Source organism: Lucilia cuprina, chromosome 4 (assembly GCF_022045245.1).
Source record: "Lucilia cuprina isolate Lc7/37 chromosome 4, ASM2204524v1, whole genome shotgun sequence".
Classification (NCBI taxonomy): Eukaryota; Metazoa; Arthropoda; class Insecta; order Diptera; family Calliphoridae; genus Lucilia; species Lucilia cuprina.
This window is the reverse complement of record NC_060952.1, coordinates 67,319,446-67,333,909: the sequence shown is the minus strand read 5'-3', so window position 1 is coordinate 67,333,909 and position 14,464 is coordinate 67,319,446. Positions and strand designations below refer to the sequence as shown.

At 28.8% G+C, this 14,464-nt stretch overlaps 1 protein-coding gene across 1 annotated transcript in view; it reads left to right on the top strand.

Moving 5' to 3' along the window:
• Nucleotides 1-14,208, top strand: part of LOC111686037 (proton-associated sugar transporter A) — a gene marked incomplete at its 5' end in the record, with an annotated part of 31,491 nt that extends 17,283 nt beyond the window's left edge. The window contains one exon of the mRNA XM_046947891.1: nt 13,950-14,208. Coding sequence (XP_046803847.1) covers nt 13,950-14,193 — 244 coding nt within the window. The remainder of the gene's footprint in view (nt 1-13,949) is intronic.
• Nucleotides 14,209-14,464: the final 256 nt, after the last annotated feature.

Genomic DNA, 14,464 nt, shown 5'->3' with positions numbered 1-14,464 from the left:
AATATATATACTTTATAGGGTCGGAAAATTATATTATAGAAATTACAAACGGAATGACAAACTTATATATACCCTTCTCACGAAAGTGAAGGGTATAAAAATACAGTATCAAACGGTAAATTTTTTGTTATTGTGATTTCAAATCAAAGAATAAATATGACGTTACGTTGTTATTGGCTAGAAACATGAAATTAAGTACGTAGAGCCCGGATTAGATGAAAACACATTAAAGGGTTCTTTTTGGTACTTTTTCGTTCTACAAAAGGTACTTTTTTGAATTTTCTATAATATTGAACCTAGAAATATCAAATTTAGAATGTAGAAGCTTGATTAGGTACTTAATAACCTATAAAAAGGGACTTTTCGGTACTTTTTCGTTCTACATGAAATTTAAAATGTAGGACCTTGACTAGGTAAGAACCTATTAAAAGGGACTTTTTGGTACTTTTTCGTTCTACAAAAGGTATTTTTTTTTAATTTTCTATAATATTGAACCTAGAAACATGAAATTTAGAATGTAGGACCTTGACTAGATAAGAACCTATAAAAAGAGACTTTTGGTACTTTTTCTTTCTACAAAAGGTACTTTTTGAATTTTCTACAATATTGAACCTAGAAACATGATATTAAGTATGTAGAGCCCGGATTAGTCCAGAATACATGAAAGGGTACTTTTTCGTTCTACAAAAGTTACTTTTTTTAATTTTCTACAATATTGAACCTAGAAACATTATGTAGAGCCTGGATTAAGTGTTAGCCCAAAAAGGGAAGTTTTTGGTACATTTTAGTTCTTCAAAAGGTACTTTTTAAAATTTCTATAATATTGAACCTAGAAATATGAAGTTACGCATGTAGAGCCCGGATTAATTTAGATCGTATAAAATGGGCTACAATTGGTATTTTTTGATTTTTTGCAATAATATTCGTAATGAATGTTTTTTAACACATCATGGTGAAGGGTATATAAGATTCGGCACAGCCGAATATAGAACTATTATTTGTTTTTGCTGAAATGTGTCTTGTAGCACTAGTAAATTACTTTATGTCAAAAAATGATCCTAATTGGCCAAAAGACCAATTTCTTTAATGAGGATTATATCTATGACATTGGAGATAAGCTACAAATGACACTTTAAAATGTTTTTTCCCAGGTAAATAACAATCTGACCTTCTAACATGGGCAATTTTTTTTTGACAGATTTAAGATTGTAATGATACAAATTGCAATAATTTTATAAAATTTCAGTATAAAACCTTTAATATATGGCATCTAATGTTTAATCTTAATCTATGGAATACTACCACATCATTACTGTGATCTGAATACGCTTAATTCTTCACAAGCTTAACTTCACATATTATACACAAAATTTAAGAGATAATATCTAATATCGTATTGAATTAATTGTAAAATGCTAAAATATGAATTTGCTAAAATGCTCGCTACACTTAATGTAAGTTCACTCCCATCAAATGTTTGACGAAAATGATGTAACCCCTAAAAAATCAACATTTTGATTTCCTTAAAATATATATTTATTTGAAGACATCAGTTCAGAACGTCTTTATTATTTGTTTCGACAATATTTGCAATTACAAAAATCATGCATAATCAAAAATAAATTTACAAAATTAGTGGTTACGTCTTTTTCATCAAATGTTTGATAGGTCTGCAAGCAGCTTCAGACAACTCAATACCAGAGCTGTAAATTAATCATTTATTTCTGACTTAATTCGTGAATTGAATTAGCAAATTTTAAATTCATTCTTTTTATATAAAAAACAAATTGAATTAAATTCAAGTCAATTCATATTAATTTGGTAAAAATTAATTGCAATTCATTTCCAATTCAAATGAATTCCAATTCGTTTCTAATTCAAGTGAATTAGTCAATGAATTGCAATTCTTTTTCAATTCATTTGAATTGAATTGATTTTGAATTAATTAAAAAAATGAATTAAATCACAACTAAAATCAGAAATGAATGATTCATTTACTGCTCTGCTCAATAAAAAAAGGGTCTTAAAATATATATTATCCCGAGATCCATTGATAAACATTTCATATAAGAATATATTATTACCAATTACAATTTAAATGCGCTTTAACTTTAAATCAATAATTAAGGAAGTGTTTCATAAAATATTTCATTAAATATTTTTCAAAAACAAAATTATTTATCTTAAGTTGTTTTAATGGTATAAAAAGAATAAATTATAAACAGATAGTGCGCTATATTTTTGAGCAGTACTTTAGCTTTGTTTTGGATTTGTTTTATAATTCGTTATATCTATTATAAAATATACCCTACACGACTATAGTGGGAGGGTTTATATTGTTTATATGTCGAAATAAACAATTGGCAAAACTAAACTTTCTTACAACATTTGAAAAATTGTCGTATGTCAAAATATTGTCTTTAATAAATACTTGTTCAATTCACAATCGATGTTGTAGCGTTGTATGTCAGCAGCTGCTACAATAGTCATAACAATGTTGTTGGTATTTTCCATTAAAAAGCTCTATACAACTCCTACGACAATTTTTTATATGTTTTTCGAATGTTGTAAGAAAGTTTAGTGTTGCCAATTGTTTATTTCAACATATAAACCAAAAATTCAAACGAATTTAGCATAAAAAAAGATATAGACGTATCACTGAAATCAAAAACAAACAACTGTTTACCAAAACAAAAAAACTAAAATTTTATTAAAAACAGATTATTTATTTATTTATTAGTTTAATATGTGGAATAAAGAAAATAAAAGAATTAAAATTTCAGAGAAATTAATTTGGTTTATTTCGCATGTTTAATTAATTTAATATTTTTTATTTTTTTATCTTTTGACATTGTTAAGTGTATTTGTTTTGATTGTTTTTTTATTGAGAACATAAACTTATGACTTGCTGCAAAGATCTGTTCACAATCACTGTTACTACACTTTAGTAGGTACAATATACAACTTGATTGTGAATTGGACAACTATTTCACACAGTTTTTGTTTTATGCCATTACAAGCTAAATCTTGGAATGAATAAATGATTTTCTCTTGTTAGTATCAATTATTTTAGTATGGTTAAGGATCCTCCCATTGCCGGCGAACTAAGCCATATTTAAACATGTTTAAAACTAAGTGCTGCAACAATATTTGGTCATAGCTCACATACATATGAGTACGAAAATTATATAATGAAAACCTGCTTGTAACTTGATTGATATTTAAGCTGTTTTCATAAGCCAGTTTTTATTTAAACAAGTAAGAGTTCTATATTCGGCTGTGCCGAATCTTATATACCCTTCACCTTTTGAAGAACGAAAAAGTACCAAAAAGTCCCCATCTATGGGTCCTCAGTTAATCCGGGCCATACAAACTTAATTACATGTTCCTAGGTTCAATATTGTAGAAATTTGTATACAGTTTATGGGTTAAGAATGTCCGATTTGAATAAAACTTCGTATATATTTTATATTATCTGGACTATAATACTCGGAAAATACTTTATTTAAAATGTACCACAATAATAACCACCTCTATTTTAAAATATCTAAATTTGGTATTTTTCCTGTACTACACGACAGTTCACTTTACATTGGTTCCAAGTAACCTAAGGTCTGTTTAGAGGTCTAAATTTAAACATAATGTTGCTCCTAGTTCGTATATAAATTTTGAAAAAGATCAATCGGGAGTCCAATAATTTCCCTTGGATACAAGTCGCCTCCCTTCGGCAGTTAATGATTTTGAAAGAGCACTCAGTGCGTTTTTTCTAATAATTATTTGGATTATTTCATCTATTACTCTATTTTATATTTTTTAATGTTATTGATTAAACATTTCATAATTATATTTTATTGATTTACATTTGTTCTAGAAATCTAAACTAATTTATTATATCGAAATTGCCTCATTATTAACCATTAAACATTTTAAAGCAAATAACATCACATTTTCACCCAATGAGGATATGATTATTGCAAATCACAATTGAAAAATACTTAACACTCTTCCTTTTTACAATAATACAATAAATTCCAAAAATAATTAAAAAATAAATTGAAAAACCCAATGAAATTTACCGGAATTCTCAATATGCAAAATACTTTATTGACATGCAAATTCTGATGAAATATAATACAATTGTTTCTAATTTTTCCCATTTTACACAATCTCTATTTTTAATTGGAAAACATATATTTACTTTTTACTTGTTTTTTCGAATTTTATTTATGAACAAAAAACAAAATTCTCTTAAAAAAAGGTAGGCAAAAAACTTAGTTGATTCACTGTATTCATTTATTTTTCAAATGACGCAAAAAAAATTAAATTCAAAATCAAACAAAATATTCATAAAGCCAAGTATTTTTTTACTAAAATTGGACCTATCACGAAATTCGTTAAATGAAGTATTCAAATTCGTAAATTCTTTATTGACAAAATGTCAGGATTTTTCTTATTAAAATAATATACTATTTACGAAAAATAATAATAGCAACATTTCAAAACAAACAACGCAAGTTATTTGTACTTAATTTCATGCAAATATTTTATCTGAAACAGATAAATTTTTTATTGTATTTTGACAATAATAATACACAAAATATCTTATTGAATCTATAAAAGTATTGTTAAATAATATATATTTGTTCAATTCACAATCAAGTTGTGAACAGATCTTTGCAGCAAGTCATAAGTTTATGTTCTCAATGAAAAAAAACAAAAAAAAAATACACATAACAATGTCAAAAGATAAAAAATCAAAAAATATTAAATTAATTAAATATGCGAAATAAACCAAATTAATTTCTTTGAATTTCTTTCAATTTCAATTCTTTTATTTTCTTTATTCCACATTTTAAACAAACAATTAAACTGTTTTTAATAAAATTTTAGTTTTTTTTCTAAACAGCTGTTTGTTTTTGTTGTCAGTGTTACCACTTTTTCGTTTTCTAAGCTAAAATTGTTTGAATTTTTGTTTATATGTTAAAACAAACAATTGGCAACACTAAAATTTCTTACAACATTCGAAAAACATATGAAAAATTGCCGTATGAGTTGTATAGAGCTTTTGCATAGAAAATACCAACAACATTGTTATGACTATTGTAGCAACTGCTGACATATAACGCTACAACATCGATTGTGAATTGAACAATTGAATTAAAAAAAAAAACAAATTCTATGAAATTAGAAAACATTTTCCTTCTGTGTGAAAATCAAACATACTCCTTATAACCCCAAATAAAAACATTTATAAAAATCGAAATTAATTGACACTACCTAAGGACGCAACTAACGATGAAACGTCGTTCTAAAAACATCGCTAATGTGAACGATACATTGATTTTGTTTCGATATTTTAAATTGATCATTATTTAATTTTAACAAGTAAGAGTGTTATATTCGGCTATGTCGAATCTTATATACCCAACATCAAACCTCGTTTGACTCGAATGAAACTTACTTATGTCGAATTTCATCTATAAGCGTTAAAGTAATTTTCCGAAGGGAACCTTATAAAAGGGGGATAGGGTCGAATTATGGGTCGATCCTCATACAATTTGGTAGACAGAATTTGGTTCGTATTAAATTTATTTGTGTGGAATTTCATCGCTACGTATTTTTAAGCCATTAATGAGTGTTGCAGTCATTTTCTGAAGGAGACTTTATATGGGGGGTAGGGTCAATCATGCGCCGATCCTCATAAAATTTTTTAGATAGACTTTAACTCGTATGAAACTTACTTATGTCGAATTATCATCTTTATATTAGTATTTTTAAGCCAGTAATGAGCGTTAAATTATGGACCGATCCTTTTTAAAATTTGCATAGTGAATTTGGATCATAAGAAACTTACTTATGTCGAATTTCATAGCTATATTCGTATTTTTAATCAAGTTATGACTGTTAAAGCTGCTTTTCGAAAGGCCACTTTTTGAGGGCTATTCGAAAACGTGGGCCGATATCGCCCATTGTCAATACCAAACAAACCTTACCTATAGGAAATATTTATGTGAAATTTCAACCCTCTAGCTCTTTCCATTCGGACTCTATCGTGCTTTCAACAGACAGACGGACAGACATGGCTAGATCGTCTTAGAATTTAATGAGGTATATATACTTTTGTGGGTCTATGACAAATATTTCGATGTGTTACAAACGGAATGACAAAATCAATATACCCCCTATCCTTTTGATGGTGGGTATAAAACTGAGATACCTATATTGTTGTACACAATTTGTTTATAATAAACTAATTTTACAAAAATAACTTTACAAAAATAAATTTTATTTTATAAAATATTTATAATCCGTTTTTATACCCTTCACCTTCGTGAGAAGGGTATATATAAGTTTGTCATTCCGTTTGTAATTTCTATAATATAATTTTCCGACCCTATAAAGTATATATATTCTGGATCCTTATAGGTAGCGGAGATGATTAAGCCATGTCCGTCTGTCTGTCCGTCTGTCTGTCTGTCTGTATGTTTGTTGAAATCAGTTTTTAGAAGACCCCAGATATCTGCGAGATCCGAATCTTCCATAATTCTATCAGACATACGACCGGCAAGAACGCTATTTAAAATCAGCAAAATCGGTCCATAAATAACGGAGATATGAGCAAAAAACCGAGACAACCTCTGAAAATTTCATATAAAATTTAGATTCTTTATTCATGCTCAGACAGAAACTGCAAAAAACAAAAACAAAATACATAACAATACGGTAAATATTGTTATTGTAATTTGTTTATAAAAGCAAAGCAGAGCAAGAGTAGCAGAGCGAGAGCAGCACTAATGTTTTGTTATTGGCTAGAAATATGAAATTAAGTATGTAGAGCCTGGATTAAGTGAGAACCTATAAAAGGGGACTTTCTGGTACTTTTTCGTTCTTCAAAAGGTATTTTTTGAAATTTCTATAATATTGAACCTAGAAACATGAAATTAAGTATGCATGGCCCGGATTAAGTGAGGACCCAAACAAGGGGAGTTTTTGGTACTTTTTCGTTTTTCAAAAGGTACTTTTTGCAATTTCTACAATATTGAACCTAGAAACATGTAATTAAGTATGTATGACCCGGATTAAGTGAGGACTCATAAAAGGGGACTTTTTCGTTGTTCAAAAGGTACTTTTTGCAATTTCTACAATATTGAACCTAGAAACATGTAATTAAGTATGTATGGCCCGGATTAAGTGAGGACCCATAAAAGGGGACTTTTTGGTACTTTTTCGTTCTTTTTGCAATTTCTACAATATTGATCCTAGAAACATGTAATTAAGTATGTATGGCCCGGATTAAGTGAGGACCCATACAAGGGGACTTTTTGGTACTTTTTCGTTTTACAAAAGGTACTTTTTGCAATTTCTACGATATTAAACCTAGAAACATGTAATTATGTATGTATGTATGGCCCGGATTAAGTAAGGACCCATAAAAGGGGACTTATTGGTACTTTTTCGTTTTTCAAAAGGTACTTTTTGCAATGTCTACGATATTAAACCTAGAAACATGTAATTAAGTATGTATGGCCAGGATTAAGTGAGGACCCATGAAAGGGTACTTTTTGGTACTTTTTCATTCTTCAAAAGGTACTTTTTGAAATTTCTATAATATTGAACCTAGAAACATGTTATTAAGTTCGTATATCCCGGATTAAGTGAGAACCAGTAAAAGGGGACTTCTTGGTACTTTTTCGTTCTTCAAAAGGTACTTTTTACAATTTCTACAATATTGAACCTAGGAACATGTAATTAAGTTTGTATGGCCCGGATTAACTGAGGACCCATAGATGGGGACTTTTTGGTACTTTTTCGTTCTTCAAAAGGTGAAGGGTATATAAGATTCGGCACAGCCGAATATAGAACTCTTACTTGTTTAAATAAAAACTGGCTTATGAAAACAGCTTAAATATCAATCAAGTTACAAGCAGGTTTTCATTATATAATTTTCGTACTCATATGTATGTGAGCTATGACCAAATATTGTTGCAGCACTTAGTTTTAAACATGTTTAAATATGGCTTAGTTCGCCGGCAATGGGAGGATCCTTAACCATACTAAAATAATTGATACTAACAAGAGAAAATCATTTATTCATTCCAAGATTTAGCTTGTAATGGCATAAAACAAAAACTGTGTGAAATAGTTGTCCAATTCACAATCAAGTTGTATATTGTACCTACTAAAGTGTAGTAACAGTGATTGTGAACAGATCTTTGCAGCAAGTCATAAGTTTATGTTCTCAATAAAAAAACAATCAAAACAAATACACTTAACAATGTCAAAAGATAAAAAAAAAAAAAAATATTAAATTAATTAAACATGCGAAATAAACCAAATTAATTTCTCTGAAATTTTAATTCTTTTATTTTCTTTATTCCACATATTAAACTAATAAATAAATAAATAATCTGTTTTTAATAAAATTTTAGTTTTTTTGTTTTGGTAAACAGTTGTTTGTTTTTGATTTCAGTGATACGTCTATATCTTTTTTTATGCTAAATTCGTTTGAATTTTTGGTTTATATGTTGAAATAAACAATTGGCAACACTAAACTTTCTTACAACATTCGAAAAACATATAAAAAATTGTCGTAGGAGTTGTATAGAGCTTTTTAATGGAAAATACCAACAACATTGTTATGACTATTGTAGCAGCTGCTGACATACAACGCTACAACATCGATTGTGAATTGAACAAGTATTTATTAAAGACAATATTTTGACATACGACAATTTTTCAAATGTTGTAAGAAAGTTTAGTTTTGCCAATTGTTTATTTCGACATATAAACAATATAAACCCTCCCACTATAGTCGTGTAGGGTATATTTTATAATAGATATAACGAATTATAAAACAAATCCAAAACAAAGCTAAAGTACTGCTCAAAAATATAGCGCACTATCTGTTTATAATTTATTCTTTTTATACCATTAAAACAACTTAAGATAAATAATTTTGTTTTTGAAAAATATTTAATGAAATATTTTATGAAACACTTCCTTAATTATTGATTTAAAGTTAAAGCGCATTTAAATTGTAATTGGTAATAATATATTCTTATATGAAATGTTTATCAATGGATCTCGGGATAATATATATTTTAAGACCCTTTTTTTATTGAGCAGAGCAGTAAATGAATCATTCATTTCTGATTTTAGTTGTGATTTAATTCATTTTTTTAATTAATTCAAAATCAATTCAATTCAAATGAATTGAAAAAGAATTGCAATTCATTGACTAATTCACTTGAATTAGAAACGAATTGGAATTCATTTGAATTGGAAATGAATTGCAATTAATTTTTACCAAATTAATATGAATTGACTTGAATTTAATTCAATTTGTTTTTTATATAAAAAGAATGAATTTAAAATTTGCTAATTCAATTCACGAATTAAGTCAGAAATAAATGATTAATTTACAGCTCTGGTATTGAGTTGTCTGAAGCTGCTTGCAGACCTATCAAACATTTGATGAAAAAGACGTAACCACTAATTTTGTAAATTTATTTTTGATTATGCATGATTTTTGTAATTGCAAATATTGTCGAAACAAATAATAAAGACGTTCTGAACTGATGTCTTCAAATAAATATATATTTTAAGGAAATCAAAATGTTGATTTTTTAGGGGTTACATCATTTTCGTCAAACATTTGATGGGAGTGAACTTACATTAAGTGTAGCGAGCATTTTAGCAAATTCATATTTTAGCATTTTACAATTAATTCAATACGATATTAGATATTATCTCTTAAATTTTGTGTATAATATGTGAAGTTAAGCTTGTGAAGAATTAAGCGTATTCAGATCACAGTAATGATGTGGTAGTATTCCATAGATTAAGATTAAACATTAGATGCCATATATTAAAGGTTTTATACTGAAATTTTATAAAATTATTGCAATTTGTATCATTACAATCTTAAATCTGTCAAAAAAAATTGCCCATGTTAGAAGGTCAGATTGTTATTTACCTGGGAAAAAACATTTTAAAGTGTCATTTGTAGCTTATCTCCAATGTCATAGATATAATCCTCATTAAAGAAATTGGTCTTTTGGCCAATTAGGATCATTTTTTGACATAAAGTAATTTACTAGTGCTACAAGACACATTTCAGCAAAAACAAATAATAGTTCTATATTCGGCTGTGCCGAATCTTATATACCCTTCACCATGATGTGTTAAAAAACATTCATTACGAATATTATTGCAAAAAATCAAAAAATACCAATTGTAGCCCATTTTATACGATCTAAATTAATCCGGGCTCTACATGCGTAACTTCATATTTCTAGGTTCAATATTATAAAATTTAAAAAGTACCTTTTGAAGAACTAAAATGTACCAAAAACTTCCCTTTTTGGGCTAACACTTAATCCAGGCTCTACATAATGTTTCTAGGTTCAATATTGTAGAAAATTAAAAAAAGTAACTTTTGTAGAACGAAAAAGTACCCTTTCATTTCATGTATTCTGGACTAATCCGGGCTCTACATACTTAATATCATGTTTCTAGGTTCAATATTGTAGAAAATTCAAAAAGTACCTTTTGTAGAAAGAAAAAGTACCAAAAGTCTCTTTTTATAGGTTCTTATCTAGTCAAGGTCCTACATTCTAAATTTCATGTTTCTAGGTTCAATATTATAGAAAATTAAAAAAAAATACCTTTTGTAGAACGAAAAAGTACCAAAAAGTCCCTTTTAATAGGTTCTTACCTAGTCAAGGTCCTACATTTTAAATTTCATGTAGAACGAAAAAGTACCGAAAAGTCCCTTTTTATAGGTTATTAAGTACCTAATCAAGCTTCTACATTCTAAATTTGATATTTCTAGGTTCAATATTATAGAAAATTCAAAAAAGTACCTTTTGTAGAACGAAAAAGTACCAAAAAGAACCCTTTAATGTGTTTTCATCTAATCCGGGCTCTACGTACTTAATTTCATGTTTCTAGCCAATAACAACGTAACGTCATATTTATTCTTTGATTTGAAATCACAATAACAAAAAATTTACCGTTTGATACTGTATTTTTATACCCTTCACTTTCGTGAGAAGGGTATATATAAGTTTGTCATTCCGTTTGTAATTTCTATAATATAATTTTCCGACCCTATAAAGTATATATATTCTTGATTCTTATAGATAGCGGAGTCGATTAAGCCATGTCCGTCTGTCTGTCTGTCTGTTGAAATCAGTTTTTAGAGGACCCCAGATATCGGCGATGTCTGAATCTTCAATAATTCTATTAGACATGCTTTCGAGAAGATCGCTATTTAAAATCAGCAAAATCGGTCGGTAAATAACGGAGATATGAGCAAAAATCCGAGACAACCTCTGAAAATTTCATCAAAAAATTGTTAAAAAAGCAACAAAAACACTGTACATAGAAAAAGATGTACACGTGTGTGTGTAGATGTATTTGGTTTTATTCAGCTGTGTATTTTTTTGTATGTTTGGAATTCAAACATACAAAGTATACACAGCAAAAAATATGATTTGCATTTTTTGTTAAAATAAAATAATTTTCCCTTTTGTTTTGCAAATATTTTTTTGATGAATAGTAAAAAGCATTTAAAACGTTTTCAATTATATGAGAGTAGATTGTGAGTTATTGTACAATAATTTTTATGCGAATAATGTAAGTTTGAAATTTAAAACTAACACAAATTTTTTCCAAGTGCTTTTTAAAACAATTTTTTTACGATAAACAAAAACGAGTCGTAATTCAGGTCTGAGTTGGGGAATAACTCTCGCGTCATCGCGATTATTTCTTAAACGCGTTCAGGCTTGTGTTTGTTGCCTGGCTTTCGACAGTTTTGCGTCTCACTCGCACTGGTGTAATGTATTACTTCATATAACTGTTCAAAGTTATATGTTGTCTACATTAACCTCGTGCTTTCGTATTACCTCAAGTGAGGTTATGTTTTATTGGTGGAGACCATAGAATACTCAAAAGTTTTTAACTGGTGGAGACCATAAAATACTCACGATATAACCTGGTGGAGACCATTTAAACTCAAATATATACTGGTGGAGACCATTAATACTTTTGATGAAATCAAGTCCGGATGCTCCAACTTCCTATATGAAGGTATAGGTCGGTTGGTGGGGTTTTCTCTGGACAAACGTGTGATAACCTGGCAATATGAGTGCTTGATGCACCGCCATCCTAATCAAAACCCAAAAAAAAATAAACAAAAAACAAAATCTACGTCTCGTCAATGTTTACCAGCAATGAATCAGAGGTCGAAGTCGACCGGCTTCGAGTCGGAGCTTAGCCGCCGCCGAACTATATTTAGTTGCTTGAGCCGCCGCCGAAACATTCGGCTTAAATCGACTCAAATTTTTTTATGTTTTTATTAACTAGACTGTAAGATCAATTATGTTTAAAATACACTATGGTGAAGGGTATATAAGATTCGGCACAGCCGAATATAGCACTCTTACTTGTTTTGTTTATTATTGTTTTATATAAGCATGCACGAAAAATGCAAATTTTTCATGAAATTTTCAGAGGTGGTCTCGGATTTTTACTCATATCTTCGTTATTTATGGATCGATTGGACTGATTTGAAATAGCGTTCTATTCTATCGTATTTCCAATAGAATTATTGAAATTTCGGATCTCGCAGATATCTGGGGTCTTCTGAAAACTGATTTCAACATACACACACAGACAGACGGACATGGCTAAATCGACTCCGCTATCTATAAGGATCCAGAATATATATACTTTATAGGGTCGGAAAATTATATTATAGAAATTACAAACGGAATGACATATATGTATACCCTTCTCACGAAGGTGAAGGGTATAATAACCAAAAACTTAATATTTGCTTAATATTAGTCACATCAAATTATTAGAATAGACAACTGTTCTTTCATTATAACCCAGCAAAATCTTTACTTACTCGGTAAGTAGGCAAGTAATATTGGAGAAACGTGTAAGTAGTTACTTTTTGGGTGAATAACTACTTATTTTTGTTCGACGATGTCAAAAAAATAACTGGTTACAAATCTCATTACCCGACTTTTCCGGATTTTAAACTGGGTTATCACTTATTTCTTATGTTTGCTAGTCTATTCTCTTATTCAATACCCCATTAAAAAGTAATTTTATCATTATATCTGGAATGGTTTCAATACAAATGTAAATATCAAAATTTCTTGAAAAAATTCCCAAAATCGACTACGGTTAGAAACACTATCAAATTCCTTATTGGACATACGCTTTCGTCAATTGACTATAAAGTCTATTCCAAAAACATTAATTTATGTTATTGATAACGAGAACTCATTACCAAGTAATGTATGAAATAACTACGTTACCTTCAATACTCGTTACCAAAATTTTAAAATATTTTACTGGGAAGTTGCAATACTTCAAAATTATTTCACATATTTCAATATTGTTTCAACTTATTCAAAGAGTGCGGTATAATAATGAAACACTTTTTTATGGTTAATTTTGTATAAAATGTCCTATTGCCGTTATTTTGCAGACTTACTCCGAATTTTGATACTTTGTCATAAGGAATAAAAACCTATCACAAGGCTATATTTTTGAGCAGTACTTTAGTTTTTAACATTGACAATATTATATAGCAAGTAGAATATAATGTAGAAACAGAAAAATTACCGAAGTCATTCATATTCCAAATTCTAGTTATTCGTCAGCGTGCACTTTGTTTAGACATGGTTCACACTGGGAAACTTTTGTTGAGAAACTTTTGATTTTGTGTGCGAGAGAAAGAGATGGTTGGTATTTCTTTCTCTTCCTCTCACACACAAAAATCAAAAGTTTCCCAAAAAAGTTTCCTAGTGTAAACCAGGTCTTACAATATGAAAAAGCCTGAATATGTATGGTTTGCTTGAATAATGTTTATACCGGCTTATATCTGAGTTTTTCTGTTATTTATCTATTATTATTTATTCTTTTTTCAGAGCAAAGAATGTTTATGTCGGCGGCCTTTTATTTTATTGCACTGGGATGTCTCTAATGGCACTTACGCGTGCAAAGGCAAGTGTTATTATCTTCAGTTGGGCCGCAGGTGTTATGTATTCAACTTTATTTACAATGCCGTATCTTTTAGTAGCTCATTACCATTCCATGGGGACTGTAAGTAAAAGTAACAAAAATATATTTAAGTGTATGAATAATGGAAGGCAAATTAAATTTTTTGTATAAAACATCATTAAAAATTGTTTTTTTTTTTAATTTTGATAGCATTTTTCGAGCGAAATTAATTACGTCAAAATTATATTCTATGTATTACTATTAGAACAAATTTAAGCGAAAATAACGGTTTGACCATTCACTGCTAATAAGGTGCTTATGTAAGACAACTCTTTCAATTCATAAATAAAATTCCAATAAACAAGTAAAAAGTAAATTTATGTTTTCCAATTAAAAATAGATATTGTGTAGAATGAAAAAACCGTGAAGAAATATTAAAATA